Source organism: Erpetoichthys calabaricus (genome assembly GCF_900747795.2).
Source record: "Erpetoichthys calabaricus chromosome 1 unlocalized genomic scaffold, fErpCal1.3 SUPER_1_unloc_4, whole genome shotgun sequence".
NCBI lineage: Eukaryota > Metazoa > Chordata > Cladistia > Polypteriformes > Polypteridae > Erpetoichthys > Erpetoichthys calabaricus.
The window spans coordinates 53700-79565 of NW_026261595.1; the positions used below are offsets into that span (position 1 = coordinate 53700).

At 45.9% G+C, this 25866-nt stretch overlaps 1 protein-coding gene across 1 annotated transcript in view; it reads left to right on the plus strand.

The window, feature by feature from the left end:
* Positions 1-24798, plus strand: part of LOC114642243 (NACHT, LRR and PYD domains-containing protein 3-like) — a 71010-nt gene extending 46212 nt beyond the window's left edge. The window contains exons 10-14 of the mRNA XM_051921893.1: positions 7112-7285; positions 12127-12303; positions 15458-15631; positions 17646-17819; positions 19330-24798. Of these exons, the coding sequence (XP_051777853.1) occupies positions 7112-7285; positions 12127-12303; positions 15458-15631; positions 17646-17819; positions 19330-19429 (799 nt within the window). The 3' untranslated portion in view covers positions 19430-24798. The remainder of the gene's footprint in view (positions 1-7111; positions 7286-12126; positions 12304-15457; positions 15632-17645; positions 17820-19329) is intronic.
* The last annotated feature ends 1068 nt before the right edge of the window (positions 24799-25866 follow it).

A 25866-nucleotide genomic window follows, 5' to 3' on the forward strand; every position in this document is an offset into this window, starting at 1 on the left:
AAGCTGTGTGGTGACACATGTCAGGGGTCAGTGGTTATCTGCAGGTTTTTAAATTAAAATGGTGGACTCAGAGGGGCGTAGGTGGATGTGGTAGTGTGGGGGAGCAGAGCAGCCCTGGAGTGTTGGTGGTGAATTCGCGGAGCGCACTTTACACCTGCAGACACGTGTGGCTCAGCCAGTGTCCTCATTAGTGTTCTGGGGTGTGGAATTAGACACCTGCACCCCAGTGAGTTTAAAATGAGCTGAGCAGGATAGTCAAGAATTGAACTGAACAGGAAAGAAAAATGAAAAGATGGAGATGGAGGTTAAATGAGAAATAAAGTAAATACAGAATTGTGGCTGAGCTGATACAGTGGAGTGGAGGTAGAGAAGTGACTGTGAGAGGAGTGAGGACTCGGCACTCAAGGGGTATGGTCAAAACCTACTGTGTGCCCAAGGAGCAAGAGTGACCAACTGCACTGAGTGGGCTTCTGCTGAAGGCTTCTTAGGAGAAAGGAGAAGGTCTCACAAGGTACCATTCTGAAGGCCATGGGATTGTGATGGGAACACAAGTTGAGTTTGGGGTCCTCAGCGGTGACCAGCTAAGCTGGCTGGGGCAGAAGCCGATGTGAAGGATGACTGCCCTTTCCGGTGGTCTCCTGGCTTGCTGAGGAGAACTTAAATGGTAAGCAGAGGAGATGTCAGTTTTAGGTGGCACAGAAACTCTTGTTGTTTTTACATACAATAATGCCAGTGCAGTGAGAATTGTGCCAATAATACTACTATCAAAGTGACAGGTGGCACATGATATTAAACACAATATTAATGTGACAAATACTAAAGTGACATATCATTAAAGTAAAATAAAATAAAGTGACATTACTTATGCTGATAGGATAACATGTTTGAAGTGACCCATAACAAAAAAAAAACGAAACAAAACTTCTAGAGCAGTGAGCCAGTAGTGAGATATCAGATGTGGTACCCAGCTAATCCAGTCAATACAGCTTAGGAGGAGAGAAGGAGCGTCAGGCCCAGAACTCAACCACCACCCCCTGTGATGAAGAGTTAAAGAGTCTAATGGCTCTGAGGACTAAAGATCTCTGGTATCTGTCCATATTGCAGTTCTGTGATAGCAGCCTACCGCTAAACAAACTCCTCTGATTAATTATGGTGGTGTATAGTGGGTGATGTTCATTGTCCATAACAGATAGCAGCTTGCACAGTGTCCATCTCTCTGCCACCATCACCAGAGAGTCCATTTCCATGCCAGCCACAGATCCTGCTCACCTGGTCATCTTGTCAATACACTCACCATCTCTCTTCTTCAAGCTACCCCACTTGTTCACTTTATATAAAGTGATAGATAATTACAACAGTGAACAGATATAATGGACATAATTAAGGACAATACACATAATCCAAACAGACAATATTGGTCTGCTGATCTGGTGACTGAAGGACAGACCTGCACAAGTTGCTTTGTAATGTTGGGACACCAACTGCGTGTCCCCCTTTAATGAAATCAAATGAAACAAAACAAAAGTGGACACGATGGCCAAAACAAAACACACCTTTTCAGCCCAATAGACACATTGATTTTGCAGTTGTGTGAACACGATGGCACTTGCTCCATGTTGAGTTTGTGTGTCCAACAGCAGACTCCATCCTCTGGGGGGCCAGCAGCATTTCAAGAGTCCCACCCAGAAGGACAGGGGCAGCTCTGGGCACTGTGGCTGAGTCAGTTCCCCTCATTTGGTTTCTTCTCAGAGCTGCAGGTGGATAAGGAGAGACAGTCAGTGTGAGCGCCCCCTCTCGTCTCAGAGTGGTATCACTTACCTCACAGAGACAGGAAGGTCATCTCCAGGTGGGCACACATGTGTGACAATACATAGAACTGGCCGCTCATTTGTTTGCACTGCTTGTATTGTTGTATTCAGCAGCACTTTGAGAATTGATTCTCATTACATGTTAATTTGCACTTCATTTTTGTTCATCTTTGTAGTAACATGGAGTTGATAGTTTGGAAATGTAACAATAAATGTAACAAATGATTCCTGTAAACGTAAGAAATAGCAAATGTAAATTTGGTGTTAAATACATTATGGTTTCTTTGGGACTTGAAATTTAAGACTTGACTCAAAACCTGTATAACAACATTTATTTATTTAGCATATTTTCATACAAATAATGGAGCTCAAAACGAAGAAAGAGAAAAAAGACAAAATAAATAATAATTAAAATTAGGGAACACTAATTAACATTAATAAAAGTAAGGTCTGATGGCCAGGGAGGGGAGAAATAAACAAAAGAAACTCCAGACGGCTGGAGAGAAAAAAATAAAATCTACAGGGGGTCCGAGACAACGAAATCACCCAGCCCCCTCTAGGAATTCTTTCCTAACATCAATGACCTCAGTCAGTCCTCGTGGTATTCAGGGTTCACATGAAAGAACTTGATGATGACGGTCCCATAATGCACTTGGTTGGTCTCCTCTTCATATCTTCAAGTGCTGTTATGTCTTTCTTGTACTGAGGAGACCAGAACTGCACTCAGTACTCCAGATGTGCTCTCACTGGAGTATCATAAAGTAAGAGTATAATGTCCCTTGATTTAAATTCAACAGTTTTTGTAATATAACCTCACATTTTATATTATCTTTTTAATTGCTTCTGTACATTACTTCCATCCATCCATCCATCCATCCATTGTCTCCCACTTATCCGAGGTCGGGTCGCGGGGGCAGCAGCTTGAGCAGAGATGCCCAGACTTCCCTCTCCCCGGCCACTTCTTCTAGCTCTTCCGGGAGAATCCCAAGGCGTTCCCAGGCCAGTCGAGAGACATAGTCCCTCCAGCGTGTCCTGGGTCTTCCCCGGGGCCTCCTCCCGGTTAGACGTGCCCGGAACACCTCACCAGGGAGGCGTCCAGGAGGCATCCTGATCAGATGCCCGAGCCACCTCATCTGACTCCTCTCGATGCGGAGGAGCAGCGGCACTACTCTGAGCCCCTCCCGGATGACTGAGCTTCTCACCCTATCTTTAAGGGAGAGCCCAGACACCCTGCGGAGGAAACTCATTTCAGCCATTTGTATTTGCGATCTCTTTCTTTCGGTCACTACCCATAGTTCATGACCATAGGTGAGGGTAGGAACATAGCTCGACTGGTAAATTGAGAGCTTCGCCTTGCGGCTCAGCTCCTTTTTCACCACGACAGACCGATGCAGCGCCCGCATTACTGCGGATGCCGCACCGATCCGCCTGTCGATCTCACGCTCCATTCTTCCCTCACTCGTGAACAAGACCCCGAGATACTTGAACTCCTCCACTTGGGGCAGGATCTCGCTACCAACCCTGAGAGGGCACTCCACCCTTTTCCGGCTGAGGACCATGGTCTCGGATTTGGAGGTGCTGATTCCCATCCCAGCCGCTTCACACTCAGCTGCGAACCGATCCAGAGAGAGCTGAAGATCACGGCCTGATGAAGCAAACAGGACAACATCATCTGCAAAAAGCAGTGACCCAATCCTGAGCCCTCCAAACCGGACCCCCTCAATGCCCTGGCTGCGCCTAGAAATTCTGTCCATAAAAGTTATGAACAGAATCGGTGACAAAGGGCAGCCCTGGCGGAGTCCAACTCTCACTGGAAACGGGTTCGACTTACTGCTGGCAATGCGGACCAAGCTCTGACACCGATCGTACAGGGACTGAACAGCCCTTATCAGGGGGTCCGGTAACCCATACTCTCGGAGTACCCCCCACAGGATTCCCCGAGGGACACGGTCGAACGCCTTTTCCAAGTCCACAAAACACATGTAGACTGGTTGGGCAAACTCCCATGCACCCTCCAGGACCCTGCTAAGGGTATAGAGCTGGTCCACTGTTCTGCGACCAGGACGAAAACCACACTGTTCCTCCTGAATCCGTGGCTCGACTATCCGATGGACCCTCCTCTCCAGGACCCCTGAATAGACTTTTCCAGGGAGGCTGAGGAGTGTGATCCCTCTGTAGTTGGAACACACCCTCCGATCCCCCTTCTTAAAGAGGGGGACCACCACCCCGGTCTGCCAATCCAGAGGCACTGTCCCTGATGTCCATGCGATGTTGCAGAGGCGTGTCAACCAAGACAGTCCTACAACATCCAGTGCCTTGAGGAACTCCGGGCATATCTCATCCACCCCCGGGGCCCTGCCACCAAGGAGTTTTTTGACCACCTCGGTGACCTCAGTCCCAGAGATGGGGGAGCCCACCTCTGAGTCCCCAGGCTCTGCTTCCTCATTGGAAGGCATGTTAATGGGATTGAGGAGGTCTTCGAAGTACTCCCCCTACTGACCCACAACGTCCCGAGTCGAGGTCAGCAGCGCACCATCCCCACCACATACAGTGTTGACACTGCACTGCTTCCCCTTCCTGAGATGCCGGATGGTGGACCAGAATCTCCTCGAAGCCGTCCGAAAGTCGTTCTCCATGGCCTCCCCAAACTCCTCCCACGCCCGAGTTTTTGCCTTAGCAACCACCAAAGCCACATTCCGCTTGGCCTGCCGGTACCTATCAGCTGCTTCCAGGGTCCCACAGGACAAAAGGGTCCTGTAGGACTCCTTCTTCAACTTGATGGCATCCTTCACCGCCGGTGTCCACCAACGGGTTCGGGGATTGCAGCCACGACAGGCACCGACCACCTTACGGCCACAGTTCCGGTCAGCTGCCTCAACAATGGAGGCACGGAACATGGCCCATTCGGACTCAATGTCCCCCACCTCCCTCGGGATGTGGTCGAAGTTCTGCCGGAGGTGTGAGTTGAAGCTACTTCTGACAGGGGGCTCTGCCAGACGTTCCCAGCAGACCCTCACAACACGTTTGGGCCTACCACGCCTGACCGGCATCCTCCCCCACCATCGAAGCCAACTCACCACCAGGTGGTGATCAGTTGACAGCTCCGCCCCTCTCTTCACCCGAGTGTCCAAGACATGTGGCCGCAAGTCCGACGACACGACCACAAAGTCGATCATCGAACTCAGGCCTAGGGTGTCCTGGTGCCAAGTGCACATATGAACACCCCTATGCTTGAACATGGTGTTCGTTATGGACAATCCGTGACGAGCACAAAAGTCCAATAACAAAACACCACTCGGGTTCAGATCGGGGGGGACATTCCTCCCAATCACACCCTTCCAGGTCTCACTGTCATTGCCCACGTGAGCATTGAAGTCTCCCAGCAGAACGAGGGAGTCCCCAGAAGGTATGCCTTCTAGCACACCCTCCAGGGACTCCAAAAAGGGTGGGTACTCCGAACTGCTGTTTGGTGCATACGCACAAACAACAGTTAGGACCCGTCCCCCCACCCGAAGGCGAAGGGAGGCTACCCTCTCGTCTACCGGGGTAAACCCCAATGTACAGGCTCCAAGTCGGGGGGCAATAAGTATACCCACACCCGCTCGGCGCCTCTCACCGGGGGTAACTCCAGAGTGGTACAGAGTCCAGCCCCTCTCAAGGAGATTGGTTCCAGAGTCCAAGCTGTGCGTCGAGGTGAGTCCGACTATATCTAGCTGGAACCTCTCAACCTCGTGCACTAGCTCAGGCTCCTTCTCCTTCAGAGGGGTGACATTCCACATCCCAAGAGCCAGCTTCTGTAGCCGAGGATCGGACCGCCAAGGTCCCCGCCTTCGGCCACCACCCAACTCACACTGCACCCGACCTCCTTGGCCCCTCCCATAGGTGGCGAGCCCATGGAAAGGGGGACCCACGTTGCCTCTTCATGCTGTGCCCGGCCGAGCCCCATGGGTGCAGGCCCGGCCACCAGGCGCTCGCCATCGAGCCCCACCTCCAGGCCTGGCTCCAGAGTGGGGCCCCGGTGGCCCGCGTCCGGGCAAGGGAAAATGCCGTCCAAAATTGTTTTTCTTCATAGTAGGTTTGTTTAACCGCTCTTTGTCTCATCCCTCACCTAGGACCAGTTTGCCTTGGGTGGCCCTACCAGGGGCATAAAGCCCCGGACAACAGAGCTCCGAGGATCATTGGGACACGCAAACCCCTCCACCACGGTAAGGTGGCGGTTAAAGGAGGGGTACATTCTGTACATTACTTAGACAATGAAAATGTTGTGTCAACATAAACCCCTAAATGCTCTTCAGAGGTCTCCTCCTGTAGCTCAGTGTCTCCCATTTTGTATTTATATTTGGCTGAACTGAATCACTCAGGGGCGGCACGGTGGCGCAGTGGGTAGCGCTGCTGCCTCGCAGTTGGGAGACCTGGGGACCTGGGTTCGCTTCCCGGGTCCTCCCTGCGTGGAGTTTGCATGTTCTCCCTGTGTCTGCGTGGGTTTCCTCCGGGCTCTCCGGTTTCCTCCCACAGTCCAAAGACATGCAGGTTAGGTGGATTGGCGATTCTAAATTGGCCCGAGTGTGTGCTTGGTGTGTGGGTGTGTTTGTGTGTGTCCTGTGGTGGGTTGGCACCCTGCCCAGGATTGGTTCCTGCCTTGTGCCCTGTGTTGGCTGGGATTGGCTCCGGCAGACCCCCGTGACCCTGTGTTCGGATTCAGCGAGTTGGAAAATGGATGGATGGATGGATGAATCACTCAGGTGAATAGAAGACGCATCGGGACAACAGCAAGTGAAGTGACAAAGTATCACAAAATAATACAAACAAGTAAAAGAGGAGACTCCATAACACTTCAGGGACACATACTGTATATTCCTTTATTCCTGTTCAGAAAATTAACTCATAATAAACATTAATCAGAAAATTTAAATAAACTTCAACAGACCTGCTGCTGGTCACCACTAGAGCTGCCAGTCCTGAGTGGTAAATGACAGACCAGAATTCCAGTTTGTCATCCTCAAGTCCATCTGGTCACACGAGTGCAGGACGCCATCAGTCTCATGTCTGTGACGTTCTTATCCAGTGTTGATGTCCACATGTCAGTCTGAATGACTTGGCACCAGTCAGTCCAGTGTGAAGGTAGGAGACCCTGTCAGGTATATAGTGCCTTACTTTATAAGAATGGCAGTGGTCTCGTGTTCACACTGCACTTCAGTGACAAGTCAGAATACAAGTGGCCATTGAACCTTTGTGTTGTTTCTCCTTCTGTCTGTCTGTCTGTCTCTCCTCATGTCCTCACTTCTCTCTCTTCTTCTCCACAGCCTGTCTGAAAGTCATCTCACCTCCAGATGTTGCTCAGCTCTCTCCTCAGCTCTTTCTGCTCCACACTCACGACTGATTGAACTGAACATGAATGACAACAACATGGAGGATTCAGGAGTGGATCAGCTGTGTGAGGGGCTGAGGAGTGAATACTGCAAATTAGAGAAATTGAAGTAAGTGAACAACAAGTGTGTGTGTGTGTGTGTGTCTGTGTCTGTGTGTGTCTCATTAATTTTATTTCTTGTCACATTATGGCTCTGACTTTTCCACTCCCACAACACAAATGCTGTGTTTAATCAGGACAGACTGCAGTGTCCCTTATGGACAGACAGAGTGACGTGAGGTGACACAACTGCAGATTTCCTTTAATAATTCAATTCATAAGGACAGCATTGTGACCCTGAGCCCCTCCACCACACTGGTCACTCTCCTCATCCTCTCTGTCCAGACTATTGTTTTATTTAGTGTCCCACAAGCCCACGCTGTCCATTCTTTATTTTAATCTCGTACTTGTTCCTGTCCTCCATTGTCACTTTCCCCCTTACACTCCTCTGATCTCCTCACTAAAGTTTGTTAAAATCACTAAAATAGAATAAGGAGGAGAAACACAGTCAGTGTGAGGAGAAGAGACGACTAAAGTGACAGAAGACAAAGAGGAGTGGACAATAAGAGCTGGACTTGAGTGACAGATAAGGACAAGGAGAATAGAATAGCAAAGATAAGGAGAGACAAGAGAAGGAGATGAACAGCATGAAGAAAAGGACGAATAAAAGAGGAGGACATGGCAGAGGATAAGGAGAAGGACAGAGAGGAGGACAGATAGAGGAACAGGAGGAAAGGTGGACAGCAGCAGTAGAAATGACCAGCCAGCCATACACAGAAAGAGAAGGTGACAGGGAGGAGAGGATTAGGACTGAAGGCAGTGTGGACAGTAAGGTGGGAGACACAGGAAGTGACCGCCATTATAGCCAAGTGGACTGAACAGGCCGACATCATTCTACAAGACATGACCCCCAGGTCTACACAGGACATCGACATATATCTGTCAGTGGGCTTAGTGACCGACAGGTGGACACACACATCATGTGCAGTAGATATCAGAGACACTGAGAGGATTCTGGGAAGGTGACCTCAGTGAGAGTGTCAGTGAGATACTCCAGTGTGAGGAGTGGCGCCCTCTTGTGTTTGTAACTCACACTTGTGTCTCTTGTGGGACATTAAAACAAGAATCTCACCACATGATCAGTGTAGGCTGTCACGTGACTTTCTCAATAATCCAGTATATAGCGCCTTTTTGATACTTTTATACACACATGGTCTTCACTGATGTTATCTCAGGTCCAAACCCTCTGCCTCACAAATTCTTCTTTTGTCATTTCACTCAGTCAGGGTCTTCCTCAATGCCAGCAGACAATCAAACGGTCGACTGGAGATGTGAATAATTTGACGTCACTAAGGACACCTGTCACACTAGTCCTGTGCCCCACTGGTCACTCTGGTCACTGCGTGATTCTCTTTACTACTAAATACAAAGCTGTGTGGTGTCACATGTCAGCGGTCAGTGGTTGTGTGCAGATTTTAAATTAAAATGGTGGACTCAGAGGGGCGTAGGTGGATGTGGTCATGTGGGGGAGCAGAGCAGCCCTGGAGTGTTGGTGGTGAATTGGCGGAGCGCACTTTACACCTGCAGACGCGTGTGGTTCAGCCAGTGTCCTCATTAGTGTTCTGGGGTGTGGAATTAGACACCTGCACCCCAGGGAGTTTAAAATGAGCTGAGCAGGATAGTCAAGAACAAAACTGAACAGGAAAGAAAAATGAAAAGATGGAGATGGAGGTTAAATGAGAAATAAAGTAAATGTAGAATTGTGGCTGAGCTGATGCAGTGGAGTGGAGGTGAAGAAGTGGCCATGAGAGGAGTGAGCACACGGCACTCAAGGGGTAAGGTCAAAACCTATTGTGTGCCCAAGGAGCAATGAGTGACCAACTGCACCAAGTGGGCTTCTGCTGATGGCTGAGGGATGGCGTTAGGAGAAAGGAGAAGGTCTCACGAGGCACCCTGCTGAAGGCCATGGGATTGTGGTGGGAACACAAGCTGAGTTTGGGGTCCTCAACGGTGACCAGCTAAGGTGGCTGGGGCAGAAGCCGATGTGAAGGATGGCTGCCCTTGCTGGTGGTCTCTTGGCTTCCTGAGGAGAACTTAAATGGTAATCAGAGGAGACGTCAGTTTTAGGTGGCACAGAAACTCTTCTTGTTTTTACATACAATAATGCCAATGCAGTGAGAATTGTGCCAATAATATTACTATCAAAGTGACAGGTGGCACATGATATCCATCCATCTATTTTCCAACCCGTTGAATCCGAAAACAGGGTCACGGGGGTCTGCTGGAGCCAATCCCAGCCAACACAGGGCACAAGGCAGGAACCAATCCTGTGCAGGGTGCCAACCCACCGCAGGGCACATGATATTAAACATAATATTAATGTGACAAATACTAAAGTGACATAACATTAAAGTAAAATAAAAAAAGTGACATGACTTATGCTGATAGGATAACATGTTTGAAGTGACCCATAACAAAAAAAAAACAAAATAAAACTTCTAGAGCAGTGAGCCAATAGTGAGATATCAGATGTGGTGCCCAGCTAATACAGTCAATACAGCTTAGGAGGAGAGAAGGAGCGTCAGGCCCAGAACTCAACCACCACCCCCTGTTATGAAGAGTTAAAGAGTCTAATGGCTCTGAGGACTAAAGATCTCTGGTATCTGTCCATATTGCAGTTCTGTGATAGCAGCCTACCGCTAAACAAACTCCTCTGATTAATTATGGTGGTGTATAGTGGGTGATGTTCATTGTCCATAACAGATAGCAGCTTCTCTGTGCCACCATCACCAGAGAGTCCATTTCCATGCCAGCCACAGATCCTGCTCACCTGATCAGCTTGTCAATACTCTCACCATCTCTCTTCTTCAAGCTACCCCACTTGCTCACTTTATATAAAGTGATAGATAATTACAACAGTGAACAGATATAATGGACATAATTAAGGACAATACACATAATCCAAACAGACAATATTGGTCTGCTGATATGGTGACTGGAGGACAGACCTGCACAAGTTGCTTTGTAATGTCGGGGCACCAACTGCGTGTCCCCCTTTAATGAAGTCAAATGAAACAAAACAAAAGTTGACGCGATGGCCCAGCAAAACACAACTTTACAGCCCAAAAGACAAATTGACTTTGCAGTTGTGTGAACACGATGGCGCTTGCTTCATGTTGAGTTTTCAGGTCCAACAGCAGACGCCATCCTCTGGGGGTCAGCAGCTTTTCAAGAGTCCCACCCAGAAGGACAGGCAGCTCTGGGCACTGCTGCTGAGTCAGTTCCCCTCATTTGGTTTCTTCTCAGAGCTGCAGGTGGATAAGGAGAGACAGTCAGTGTGAGCGCCCCCTCTCGTCTCAGAGTGGTATCACTTACCTCACAGAGACAGGAAGGTCATCTCCAGGTGGGCACACATGTGTGACAATACATAGAACTGGCCGCTCATTTGTTTGCACTGCTTGTATTGTTGTATTCAGCAGCACTTTGAGAATTGATTCTCATTACATGTTTATTTACACTTCATTTTTGTTCATCTTTGTATTAACATGGAGTTGATAGTTTGGAAATGTAACAATAAATGTAACAAATGATTCCTGTAAATTTAAGAAATAGCAAATGTAAATTTGGTGTTAAACACATTATGATTTCTTTGGGACTTGAAATTTAAGACTTGACTCAAAACCTGTCTAACAACATTTATTTATTTAGCATATTTTCATTCAAATAATGGAGCTCAAAATGAAGAAAGAGAAAAAAGACAAAATAAATAAGAATTAAAATTAGGGAACACTAATTAACATTAATAAAAGTAAGGTCTGATGGCCAGGGAGGACAGAAAAAACAATAAAACTCCAGACGACTGGAAAAAAAAATCAAATCTGCAGGGGGTCCGAGGCCACGAGACCACCCAGCCCCCTCTAGGCATTCTACCTAACATCAATGACCTCAGTCAGTCCTCGTGGTATTCAGGGTTCACATGGAAGAACTTGATGATGACGTCCCATAATGTACTTGGTTGCTCTGCTCTTCATATCTTCAAGTGCTGTTATGTCTTTCTTGTACTGAGGAGACCAGAACTGCACTCAGTACTCCAGATGAGCTCTCACTGGTGTATTATAAAGTAAGAGTATAATGTCACTTGATTTAAATTCAACAGTTTTTATGATATAATCTCACATTTTATATTATCTTTTTAATTTCTTCTGTACTTTACTTTGTCATTGAAAATGTTGTGTTAACATAAACCCCTAAATGCTCTTCAGAGGTCTCCTCCTGTAGCTCAGTGTCTCCAATTTTGTATTTATATTTGGCTGAACTGAATCACTCAGGTGAATAGAAGACGCATCGGGACGACAGCAAGTGAAGTGAAAAAGTATCACAAAATAATACAAACAAATAAAAGAGGAGACTCCATAACACTTCAGGGACACATAAATTCCTTTATTCCTGTTCAGAAAATGAACTCATAATAAAAATTAATCATAAAATTTAAAAAAAAATTCAACAAAGACAAACAGACCTGCTGCTGGTCACCACTAGAGCTGCCAGTCCTGAGTGGTAAATGACAGACCAGAATTCCAGTTTGTCATCCTCACCCCGTGGTCACCTGTGACAAGTCCATCTGGTCACCTGAGTGCAGGATGCCGTCAGTCTCATGTCTGTGACGTTCTTATCCAGTGTTGATGTCCACATGTCAGTCTGAGTGACTTGGCACCAGTCAGTCCAGCGTGAAGGCAGGAGACTCTGTCAGGTATATAGCGCCTTACTTTATAAGAATGGCAGTGGTCTCATGTTCAAACTGCACTTCAGTGAAAAGTCAGAATACAAGTGGCCATTGAACCTTTGTGTTGTCTGTCCTTCTGTCTGTCTGTCTGTCCTCATGTCCTCACTTCTCTCTCTTCTTCTCCACAGTCTATGGTCATGTCATCTCAACTCCAGATGTTGCTCAGCTCTCTCCTCAGCTCTTTCTGCTCCACACTCACGACTGACTGAACTGAACCTGAGCTACAACAACAACATGGAGGATTCAGGAGTGGATCAGCTGTGTGCGGGTCTGAGGAGTGAAAACTGCAACTTAGAGAAACTGATGTAAGTGAACAACAAGTGTGTATGTGTGTGTGTGTGTCTCATTAATTTTATTTCTTTTCATATTATCGCTCTGACTTTTCCACTCCCACAACACAAATGCTGTGTTTAATCAGGACAGACTGCAGTGTCCCTTATGGACAGACAGATGGACGTGAGGTGACACAACTGCAGATTTACTTTAATAATTCAATTCATAAAGACAGCATTGTGACCCTGAGCCCCTCCACCACACTGGTCACTCTCCTCATCCTCTCTGTCCAGACTGTTGTTTTATTTCTTGTCCCACAACCCACGCTGTCCATTCTTTATTTTAATCTCGTACTTGTTCCTGTCCTCCATTGTCACTTTCCTCCTTACACTCCTCTGATGTCCTCACTAAAGTTTGTTAAAATCACTAAAATAGAATAAGGAGGAGAAACACAGTCAGTGTGAGGAGAAGAGACGACTAAAGTGACAGAAGACAAAGAGGAGTGGACAGCTAGAGCTGGACTGAAGTGACAGATAAGGACAAAGAGAATAGAAGAACAAAGATAAGGAGAGAGGAGAGAAGGAGATGAACAGAATGAAGAAAAGGACGAATAAAAGAGGAGGACAAGACAGAGGATAAGGAGAAGGAGAGAGAGGAGGACAGACAGAGGAACAGGATGAAAGGTGGACAGCAGCAGTAGAAATGACCAGCCAGCCATACACAGAAAGAGAAGGTGACAGGGAGGAGAGGAATAGGACTGAAGGCAGTGTGGACAGTAAGGTGGGAGACACAGGAAGTGACCGCCGTTATAGCCAAGTGGACTGAACACTGAGAGGATTCTGGGAAGGTGACCTCAGTGGGGGTGTCAGTGAGACAGTCCAGTGTGAGGAGTGGCGCCCTCTTGTGTTTGTAACTCACACTTGTGTCTCTTGTGGGACATTAAAACAAGAATCTCACCACATGATCAGTGTAGGCTGTCACATGACTTTCTCAATAATCCGGTATGTAGCACCTTTTTGATATTTTTACACACACATGGACTTCACTGATGTCATCACAGGTCCAAACCCTCTGCCTCACAAATCCTTCTTTTGTCATTTCAGTCAGTCAGGGTCTTCCTCAATGCCAGAAGATAATCAAACAGTCGACTGGAGATGTGAATAATTTGACATCACTAAGGACACCAGTCACACTAGTCCTGTGCTCCACTGGTCACTCTGGTCACTGCGTGATTCTCTTTACTACTAAATACAAAGCTGTGTGGTGACACATGTCAGGGGTCAGTGGTTGTGTGCAGGTTTTAAATTAAAATGGTGGACTCAGAGGGGCGTAGGTGGATGTGGTAGTGTGGGGAGCAGAGCAGCCCTGGAGTGTTGGTGGTGAATTGTCAGAGCGCACTTTACACCTGCAGACACGTGTGGTTCAGCCAGTGTCCTCATTAGTGTTCTGGGGTGAGGAATTAGACACCTGCACCCCAGTGAGTTTAAAATGAGCTGAGCAGGATAGTCAAGAACAAAACTGAACAGGAAAGAAAAATGAAAAGATGGAGATGGAGGTTAAATGAGACATAAAGTAAATGCAGAATTGTGGCTTCTGCTGAAGGCTGAGGGATGGCGTTAGGAGAAAGGAGAAGGTCTCATAAGGTACCTTTCTGAAGGCCATGGGATTGTGGTGGGAACACAAGCTGAGTTTTGGGTCCTCAGCGGTGACCAGCTAAGATGGCTGGAGCAGAAGCTGATGTGAAGGATGACTGCCCTTGCTGGTGCTCTCTTGGCTTGCTGAGGAGAACTTAAATGGTAAGCAGAGGAGATGTCAGTTTTAGGTGGCACAGAAACTCTTGTTGTTTTTAAATACAATAATGCCAGTGCAGTGAGAATTGTGTAAATACTACTATCAAAGTGACAGGTGGCACATGATATTAAACATAATATTAATGTGACAAATACTAAAGTGACATATCAATAAAGTAAAATAAAATAAAGTGACATGACTTATGCTGATAGAATAACATGTTTGAAGTGACCCATAACAAAAAAAACAAAATAAAACTTCTAGAGCAGTGAGCCAATAGTGAGATATCAGATGTGGTGCCCACCTAATCCAGTCAATACAGCTTAGGAGGAGAGAAGGAGCGTCAGGCCCAGAACTCAACCAACACCCCTGTGATGAAGAGTTTAAGAGTCTAATGGCTCTGAGGACTAAAGATCTCTGGTATCTGTCCATATTGCAGTTCTGTGATAGTAGCCTACTACTAAACAATCTCCTCGATTAATTATGGTGGTGTATAGTGGGTGATGTTCATTGTCCATAACAGATAGCAGCTTGCACAGTGTCCTTCTCTCTGTCACCATCACAAGAGAGTCCATTTCCATGCCAGCCACAGATCCTGCTCACCTGATCAGCTTGTCAATACACTCACCATCTCTCTTCTTCATGCTACCCCACTTGCTCACTTTATATAAAGTGATAGATAATTACAACAGTGAACAGATATAATGGACATAATTAAGGACAATACACATAATCCAAACATACAATATTGGTCTGGTGATATGGTGACTGGAGGACAGACCTGCACAAGTTGCTTTGTAATGTCGGGGCACCAACTGGGTGTCCCCCTTTAATGAAGTCAAATGAAACAAAACAAAAGTGGACGCGATGGCCCAACAAAACACACCTTTTCAGCCAAATAGACAAATTGATTTTGTAGTTGTGTGTACACGATGGCGCTTGCTTCATGTTGAGTTTCTGGGTTCAACAGCAGACTCCATCCTCTGGGAGTCAGCAGCTTTTCAAGAGTCCCACCCAGAAGGACAGGGGCAGCTCTGGGCACTGCGGCTGAGTCAGTTCCCCTCATTTGGTTTCTTCTCAGAGATGCAGGTGGATAAGGAGAGACAGTCAGTGTGAGCGCCCCCTCTCGTCTCAGAGTGGTATCACTTACCTCACAGAGACAGGAAGGTCATCTCCAGGTGGGCACACATGTGTGACAATACATAGAACTGGCCACTCATTTGTTTGCACTGCTTGTATTGTTGTATTCAGCAGCACTTTGAGAATTGATTCTCATTACATGTTTATTTGCACTTCATTTTTGTTCATCGATGTATTAACGTGGAGTTTGTTTGTCCTTTTGTATGTATGTCTGTTTCTCCTCATGTCCTCAATTCTCTCTCTTCTTCTCCACAGCCTGACTTGTTGTCGTCTCACCTCCAGATGTTGCTCAGCTCTCTCCTCAGCTCTTTCTTCTCCACACTCACGACTGACTGAACTGAACCTGAGCTACAACAACATGGAGGATTCAGAAGTGGATCAGCTGTTTGAGGGGCTGAGGAGTGAAAACAGCAAATTAGAGAAACTGAAGTAAGTGAATAACAAGTGTGTGTGTGTCTCCTGAATTTTATTTCTTGTCACATTGTCGCTCTGACTTTTCCGCTCTCACAACACAAACACTGTCTTTAATCAGGACAGACTGCAGTGTCCCTTATGGACAGACAGATGGACGTGAGGTGACACAACTGCAGATTTCCTTTAATAATTCAATTCATAAAGACAGCATTGTGACCCTGAGCCCCTCCACCACACTGGTCACTCTCCTCATCCTCTCTGTCCAGACTGTTGTTTTATTTCTTGTCCCACAAGCCCACGCTGTCCATTCTTTATTTTAATCCCGTCCTCCATTGTCACTTTCCCCCTTACACTCCTCTGATGTCCTCAGTAAAGTTTGTTGAAAATCACTAAAATAGAATAAGGAGGAGAAACACAGTCAGTGTGAGGAGAAGAGACGACTAAAGTGACAAAAGACAAAGAGGAGTGGACAGCTAGAGCTGGACTGGAGTGACAGATAGGAACAAAGAATAGAATAACAAAGACGAGGATAAACAATCCTTGTATTAACGTGGAGATGATAGTTTGGAAATGTAACAATAAATGTAATAAATGATTCCTGTAAATTTAAGAAGTAGCAAATATAAATTTGTTATAAATCACATTATGACTTCTTTGGGACTTGAAATTTAAGACTTGACTCACAACCTGCCTGACTTCACTCGGGACTTGGGAGTGAAGAGGAGAAGAAAAAAAGGAGAAGAAGAGAGAGCTGTAAATAAATAGAAGGAGAACAGTGACAGGGCATCACCACCAGAGGACAGAGCAGATCAGGGGACTTGGGGACTTGCAGGTTTGGTGACGTCTGTGTCACTGATGGCCTTTGGTGGGCACTCATAATCTGAACCCAAGTCCATTGCTTTTAACCTTTTTAACATTTTGTATGAATATTTCTGATATTATTAATAAAAGCTTGTAAAGACCCCCACCATCTTTATTCCACCCCCTTAATGTCCAGTGGCCTGTCCTGACTTTTATAAACAGACGTCATTGAAAATGCAGAACATAAAGTAATGAGCTGCTGCTGTAACAAATTCAAACTGTGAGGACACAAACATGTCACTCCTGTGACCCCCACATGTCCTGTGAAGTCAGCTGATAAAGTGCTGTGGATTTCCTTTGCTGTCATTTGGATCAAATCACTTATGGGCAGAGCTGGGAATGGACAGCAGTGCTCAGCAGTCATGGGGGTCTCTTCACAGTCCATTCAGACCACCTCTGTGCCTACTGGACTGGACTTTGTGACGCTGACAGTCCATTTGAAGCTCGTCCTCCTGCTTTATTACAAATTAGTAGAAGGAATAAGAAAACTGAGGTCAGAACCACTGAGGTGTTCAGTGTGCAAAGGTCAGCTGGTCAATGTCACCGGTCAGTATGTGAGGTCTGAGTGGCTGAGGACAGAAGTGTCACATGTCAGTCTTGTTCTCCATGTCCATTATGTCTTCACTACTAAAGTCAGGCCCAGTGTTTGTCCTTTTAAACCAAAAGAGTGTCATCGTCATCATCTAATTATTGTGACATGAGGAGAGTCCATTGTGACAAACAGCTGAGTGTTAAGCTCTCCGGTGACCAGAATGTCTAACAGTTGTCTTTGCATGATGTCCTACAAATCAGACAAAATGTCTACACATCCTGAGTCCTGAATGACACAAAGAAATCCCACTTTGTCACCAAACCCATTGTCACCTTCTACAAGTCCATGTGGCCTCTCAAGTGCAGGACGCTGTCAGTCTCATTTCTTTGAGGTTCATCTCCAATATTAATGTCTGTGTGTCCGTTTCAATGACTTCTCACCTGTCAATACAGCATGAAGGCAGGAGACCCTCTCAGGTGTTTGGTGTCTTACTTATAAGAACAGCGGTGGTCTTGGGTTCAAACAGGCTCAGTAAATAGTAAAAATGCCAGCAGTCATTGAGCCTTTGAGCTCTGTGGCCTTCTGTCTGTCTGTCTGTCCCTTGTCGTGCTCACTTCTCTCTCGTTTTCTCCACAGCCTTTCTGAATGTCGTCTCACCTCCAGATGTTGCTCATCTCTCTCCTCAGTCCTCTCCTCTCCACACTCACAGCTGACTGAATTGGACCTGAGCAACAACATACTGGAAGATTCAGGAGCTCATCAGCTGTGTGAGGGTCTGCAGACCCCAAACTGTAAATTAAAGACACTGAGGTGAGTAAACAGGGTGAGGTGTGTGGGGTTATGAAGTCACAGCTGATGGCATGATGGACGGACTGATCACAGGACACCACATGGACTGACTGAAGGAAGGAGAAGGACAGACAGTGGGATAAGGACAAAGAGCAGTGGACAAGTGGAGCTGGATGGAGGTGACAATCAGGGAGGTCAACAAAGATAATGACAGAAGGAGAACAAGAAGAGGAGGAGTGTGAGATGAGATGAGCTGAGAAAAGGAAGAGCAGAAAAGGTGGATAGACAGAGCGACAAGGACACAGGGAGGAGAGGTGACAGGATCAGGACAGCAGGCAGAATGGACAGGAGGAGAGGGTGGACAGGGTTATGGGGGTCACTCGGAACTAACAAAACAGCGAAGAGCCAATGTCAGTGGACTGGGTGGTGAGGGGACAACAAGAAGAAACAAGAGGACAGAAAATGAGAGAAGACATGAGAGGGAGGAGGAGTGGGAAAGAAAATAATAAACAGAGAGACTGAACACTAATTAAGAGAGCAGGACAGAGGAAGTGATCACAGAGGAGTCAACACCATGTCACCTGGACAGACCACCTTCTGTTGTGATTGCTCTAACAGCACAATATAACAAAGGGATGAGGCCTCTAGAATAGCCCACCAAATAAATGTCACCCCCCAGCAGGCCCACCCCAGACAACCAGGAGGCTTCAGGCCTGACTAGGCCTCAGAAAGGAGCTCAGGCTTTTAAATTCAAAATAAAATCAAAAAGAGTCTCAGAGTCGTGAAGTGAGTCTGACCAGAGGGAGAACCGTGAAAACTCCAGCTGGAGCAGAGACAAGTCCACAAGTGGTCTTTATAAAAGACGAGGTTTATTAACAAAAGAGCCAAAGGGGCTGCCAAAGGCAGTCCAAAGCTAACAACATTCAAAAAGCACAAACTGTAAGAGAATCTGAACTCAAGAGCCAAAGGTTCAAAGACAATAATCAGAAATAAAACAAAAGAGCAAAATACTCACAAAGACCACCAATCACCAGAGCAGTCAAATGAGCCGCAGCCTTTAGAGAGTTGGGGGGGCAGGTGGTCCTGCCTCTTGGGATCAAACCACAAAATACAAGGAATGTGAGAGAACTGCAAGACACACAGAGAGATACTTAATAATAATGAAATAGAATAAAAATAACAGATAATACAGAATTAAACAAATAATAAATGAACAGAACAATGTTATAAAAACAATGGAAAACAATGAAGGAGAATCAAAAAAATAAAACTGTCAGCAGGAGCCACAGAGGACCGTCAGCCTGACTAGAACACCTTCACTGAGATGAGATGAAACCAAAAGGCCTTCAGAGGAGGGTGACCTGACTGGACAGTGAACTGAGTGACCGACAGGGTGACACACATGTCATGTGACTTAGGGACACTGAGGAGAATTCTGGGAAGTTGACCTGAGTGGGCGTGTCACTGTGATAGTACAGTGTGTGAGGTGGGGTCCTCTTATATTTGTAACTCACACTTGTGTCCTTCACAGGCTGTCTGACAATTGGATCAGTGAGAGTGAGAAGAAGAACCTGAGGTCACTACAGGAGGAGCTGAACAGGACTGGACGGCAGTTGAATATCTACACATGAGAGGACTGGACATGCTGATTAACTGACCCCAGTGACGGTGCCCCCTGTCTACTCTCTCTGAATTCTTCTCTTTATTCTTTAATAATCTCCTCAGCTCTCCTCCACATTTAAAAAACTCTCCATGTCTTCTTCTCAGCCTGTGTGCTTCTTCTTTAAACTCACTTGTGTTTCTCCACCCTGTCACCCTGAACTTGTCACTAAACTCCACAAGCTCAGACAAGAAACCCCTGAGTTTCACCAGGCAAGAACCACAGTGAGAATTGTCATTTGAAACCAGCGGGGGTCACAAAGCCCACTGAGGGGAGCAGCAGGAGCAAACACGGGTGGACAGTCCATTTGTAGGGTGATAGAGAGTGAGGCCAATCCTGGCATTGGTGACAAATTCTGGACAGGCACCGGGCCATCACAGGTCAAGCTGATGGTGGCCTGAGCAGAAACCTCATAAACCTGCTGCTCCTCAACATCATGTGGTTTTGTTTGAACCCATGTCTGCTCCACTCCTTGTTCACTGCCTCATGCAGTAAAAAGATCCAAATAAAGACCGCAGTCGCAGAGAAGGAAATGTGTGGTGCTTTCTGCATCATGGGGTATACCAGTCCAAGAAACACAAGGTGTGTGTGGTATTCGATTGTGCAGCTTCTTTTCAGAGGACCACACTAAACGAGCAGCTTCTTCAGAGGCCAGACCTTACTAGCACACTGATTGGTGTCATTATGAGGTTTCACCAAGAATCTGTGGCTTTGATGGCTGATGTGGAAGCCATGTTCCTCCAGGTTAGTGTTCCTTCAGAGGATGCTGATTTACTCCGATTCTTATGGTGGCCAGATAGTTACATTAAAGGAATACAAGTGCCATTGTTTGGTGCCACCTCCTCACCAAGCTGTGCTAGTTATGCTCTCAGACAATGTGCCGAGGACAGCAGGCATTTATTTGATGCTCCATAAGTAGACAGTTTTGTACAATTTTTTTGTTGATGTCTGCATAAAGTGTTGAAGCAGATCAGGCAGCTCAGCACCCTCAGCCCAAAAGAAGGCACTCAGTCTCTGGACAGACAGCAGAATCAGACTTTATTGTACGGCGCACATACAAACTCAGCTCAGATGACTTGAGACCCGAGTATTCTGTGAGCTTCAGATTTATTACAATTCTCATCACAAAATATTCCCCCTTCACACAGATTCCCATCATCTGCTTTCCAGGGTTTCTCATGATGATGACCTCGCTCAGCACCTTTTCTCATAACAATCACCAGATGTTGATGACTTTCTCATAACAATATCCTGCCGTCATAAACTTTCTCATAACAATTTACTCTTCACTATCTGTTTCTTCATTAAAATCCCTTTGGCTCATAAGACGTATTTGCTTCTTTGAGGTGAGACGTCACCTGATCACTCCTCCCTAATCCTGAGCTGTTAAAGATTGATGGCTTTTAGTTAATGAGTTCTCACCAGTACTTTGGACTCCATAGAACCCACCTGTGAAAACTGGACTGCTTAATTAATAATTCAACTAATGTTTACTCATTTCACTAACATCTCTTATGGCTGACATAATTGATAGCCATGCCAGTTAGGTGGCAGTGCTCAGCTTCACTGAAAAGGACTACGCTGTGGGCAGCTTGGCGTGGTGCCTCTTGACTACTTGAAATAAAAGCACTGGCCCTTAACAATTAATATTTACATAGTTTAAAACTGGTTTAGTATACACTTCTGTAACTTTATTATTATTCATAAAGAGTCACAAACATATAAACTTAAATGCTTCTTTAACCTACATATATATATGAGCGTCGTAGTGAAAAAGGACAAACTTTAAAAATCAAATAGGTATCGCTAGCTAAGCGGAGGTAAGGTACGCTCGTAAACGTGACCAGAGGAAGAGCGACTTGAACGGAGGCTGGTGTGTGAGTGAGGAGGTCCCCGCCTGGCTCCCCACTGCTGACGTCACGTATCCCCACACCGTCGACCCATAGCCTCAGTCTCAGATTAGCAGAATATATCCCTCATACAAGTGAACTATGATTCTTTGCGCCATGAGATAAGTCACAAAATTAACCAGAATGTTCAAGCAAATGATAGAAAAAAGCCAGATCTAAATCTGTTAAGTAGTTCTCTTGTTCGCTAGCTAAGCGGAGGCAAGGTAAGCTCCGAGGCTGTCATGTGAGTGAGGAGGGCCCCGCATCTCTCCCCTCAGATTCGCACAAATAAATCGGTACAGCAAGCGAACTGTGATACTTAGCACAATGAGTGACGTCAGAAAATCAACCGGAATGTTGAAGCAAATTACAGAAAAAAACCTGATCTAAATCTGTTAAGTAGTTCTCTTGTGAAAAGTGGACAGACATTGGATTTTATGTATTGTGGCAAAAGCGCTCCCTTGGCATCGACCCAACACAGACTGATAGTGGAGGCACGTATTAAAATGAACAAAAAGATTTCATTTTTTTCTTCTTCGTGTCCCACAGGCCCTACAGAGTCCCCAAAACACACACAAAAGAGAAACACCACAAATGTCACTTGTCTTTCTCCTCCAGTCCTCCTAGGCAGCTTTGTCCTCCTCCTCTCGACTCTGGCGCCCCAAGTAGTGGCTGCAGGCTCCTTTTATAGCCCACCCAGAAGTGCGTCAGGTGATAATTAACCTAATTAAGGCTGCACTCCCGGTGTGACTGTATTGCTGCCCAGATGTGCTCAGGAGGCCGTGCAGCTCACCCTGGCGGTGGCCATGAAGCCCAACAGGGATGAGCTCCGGTGTTACACAATTGTGGCCCCGATGTAACCCAGGGGGGCTGCCAGCAAATGTTACGGGGGACGTAGTGTGCATCCCATGGCTGCTTGTCAAAGGGGCATCAGCCATCCGCCAGAATTTATATAGAGATATTTATACACACACTAATATGAAAGCTTGCCTGTAGTGTTCCCATCATTAACCCTTGAATGCTTAGAGAAACTTGCTTAATCTACAGGATGTCAGGCAGAAGGCCCAGCAGTTGTGTTCCTAAAACAAAATCTCGCTGCTCGTCAGCTCACCTCCTTCAAAGAACACAACATCCTCGATTCACAGAAATTCAAACCAAAGCAAGTCAAAGGGCAGGCAGGCTGGTCTTTTATGCTAAAATCAGTTGTGGCCTTTCTTAATGAACTCCTTCATGGTCTAAGACTATACTAACGTGCACCAGGATATAAGGCTTATTTTCATATATGCTCCTGATTCTCTTTGAATATCTGCAGATCATCAACTTTAAGAATATACTTTTCTATAAAAGTCAGTTAGATCAGCTGGACAAAGTGTGTCTCTGTATCGCAATCTGAACGCTGCCTCTGTTAGACAGGAGGCTTTAAGATATCAAGGTGGGTTAGCAACGGTCAAGTTGTGTTGGAAAACATCGCTGAAGATGACAAGGAAAGGAAATAACAGGCCTTGACCTCGATCGAGTTTTACTTCCTACTGAAAGAGCACTAGGGGTACAGGCGTGTATCCAGTCCGACTGCTTCAAGTTTAGAGTTGACATCAACACCAAATCTCTAAACAGAAGTTTACTGTCCATGGTGAGCTCTGTATGTGACCCACTGGGATTCTTAGCACCAGTGATTTTGCCTACAAGAAGCATTTTACAAGAGTTGTGTGGGTTGAGAATAGGGTGGGATGACACTGTACCAGGACACCTCGCTCAGCAGTGGTCCAGGTGGATGTAAGATCTCCATCTGTTAGGTGAATTTGGACTCGATGGATGTTTCAAGCCAGCATGCTTTGGTGAAGCGGTTTCTGCTCAGTTGCATCATTTCTCTGGTGCTAGTCAAGTAGGGTATGACACAGTCACATGTCTACTTCAACAGAACTGTAGCAAACTACTTTGTCAGTGAAAACGCTAGAGTTGGGCCAGTCAAGCCCATAACCATCCCATAATTAGAATTAACAGCATCAACGTTAGCAGTACACATGGACAGAATGCTAAGGGAGGAACTACAGCTGCCATTACAACATTCTGTGTTTTGGACAGACAGTAACTAAATATATTAACAATGAGACAACAAGATTCTGAACATTTGTGGCTAATAAGGGATCAGCTATTCTACAAACATCAAAGGTGTCTCAGTGGAAGTATGTGAGCTCTCATATCATTCCTGCTGATTATGCATCTAATGGACAAAATGTGGATGTGTTTATGCAGAACAAGGTTTGACTGTTTGGGCCCGACTTTCATACCAAACCAACCAATGAAGGGCAGAATGTCGAGATCCCCTGGCAGACAGACCCTACAACAGACCCTGAGATAAAGAGAAGTGTCCTGGTTAATTCAGTTGTGGCTAATGAAATGGTAGATAGAGTTAATCAACTGATAGAGTACTTCTTCTTATGGATGACACTTAAAAGAACAGTGGCATGGTGCTTTAGATTAAAATGATATTACTTAACCACTCCAAAATGAGAGAGGAGCAAAGTGCAAACAGAGCACAGAGTGAAACAGACAAAGTTCCACAACAACGCCAGCTGCACCAAGGAAGGTTGTCTTCTCAAATGCAGCTAAAGAAGAACTGAGGAGCTTATGCAAGCTGAGATGGAAATGACCCATCATTGTTAGTATCAAGAGGAAATCTCAACTCTACAAAAGAATAAGAGTAGCTGGGAGCCTGCGCTGATAGACATAACATCTACAATCTAAATCTGATACCTCAAGATGGAACTCTTTGTGTTGGAGGGAGACTCAGTCTATCAGCCATGCCAGAGAAAGCCAAGTACCCTGCTGTCATGGCAAAAGACCATCATGTGTCAGAGTTAATACTACAAGAGATTCCTAAAGAAATACATCATGTTGGGTGCTATCATATTCTTCTCGATTGCCCAGATTCCCAATGCTAATTCTTGAAACAGGAGAGTCCTGTCCAAGTGTAAAACTTGTCGCAGGCTGCATAGCACAACTGGTCACCAACTAATGGCGGACCTACCTAGAAACAGAGTCCTTCCAGATGAACATGGATTTGTCTGTAAAGTTTGTGTGAAGACGATGACAATGACATTTGGTAGACAAATCACTAAGATCTGTCTTCTGCAAGAAGGAGAATGAGGCATATTTCTTAATTTTCTAATGACTTTGATTTGTGTGTTATGGTAATTGTTTCTAGGAACAAAAAACAATTAGGGGTCGGGTATGTGTGAGTCAGGCTTTGCATTGACGTTTATTATGTCCTGTTAAGTTGAATTTACTTTGTAGTTCAAGATTAGCTTTTGTATTAAGAACAGGAGTCGATAATGATTCTATTTTAATGGGATATTGTTTCTTTACGATGGGATGCTGGGTTGCAGGGGTTAATGTGAACAGAAAGCTTTATAAGTTGGTGTGTGTGGATTAATAAAGCTGTGGAAACACATAGTTTTCTTACCATGTCTGTCTTAAAGTTTCATATTACACCTGTGAAAATATAAAACTTAGAAAATAAATGTCTGATTTACACAACAGTGAAGTGGATAAATGTGAAGCCCCAAGGACTGGATATGTGTAAATTATAACAGCAGCCCCACGTTGTTTCTCACCTACACTCGGCTCATTTCTGATCTGCCATCCCACCTGTTACATTATTTGACTTTGCTACGTTAACTTTTGTTTTCTGAGATTGGGTTGTAAACCCTGTGCTCAACGCATCTGGAGTGACCTGGAACACTGATTTTGGGTGTTCTTCCCCTAGAGAGTTGTCTTCACCATGGCTTGGCCACCATTTTGGAAACGGGAAAATATTTGCAATGAAACAAGAGATGATGTTTTAGCAAAGTTTGGGTTTTCTTGTAAAGTTATAGCAGTCCATTCTTGCTCCATCTCAACAACGGCAGAATGTTTCTATGGACTTTATCACAGATCTGTCTCCTTCTAAGGGTTTTACATCTTTACTGATAGTAGTTAATCACTTTTCTTCATACATTCATTTCATTCCCCCTAAAAACTACCTTCATGGGTTTACATCAGTTTCCTTCATCAAACATTGCAGGTTCCATCCATCTATCCATTATCCACTGCTTATCCGAGGTCGGGTCGCGGGGGCAGCAGCCTAAGCAGGGAAGACCAGACCTCCCTCTCCCCGGCCACCTCCTCCGGCTCCTCCGGGCGGACCCCGAGGTGTTCCCAGGCCAGCCGGGAGATATAATCCCTTCAGCGTGTCCTGGTTCTGCCCCGTGGCCTTCTCCCAGTGGAACAACTGAACTCCTCACCCTGTCTCTAAGGGAAAGTCCAGCCACCCTGCGGAGAAAATCATTTCGCCCACTTGTATCCACGATCTTGCTCTTTTGGTCACTACCCAAAGCTCGTGGCCATAGGTGAGGGTAAGAACATAGATCGACTGGTAAATCGACAGCCTTGCCTTTTGGCAGTACTGTGTTCCCAACCCAGAGAGAGCATTCCACCCTTTTCCGCCTGAGAACCATGGCCTCAGATTTAGAGGTGCTGA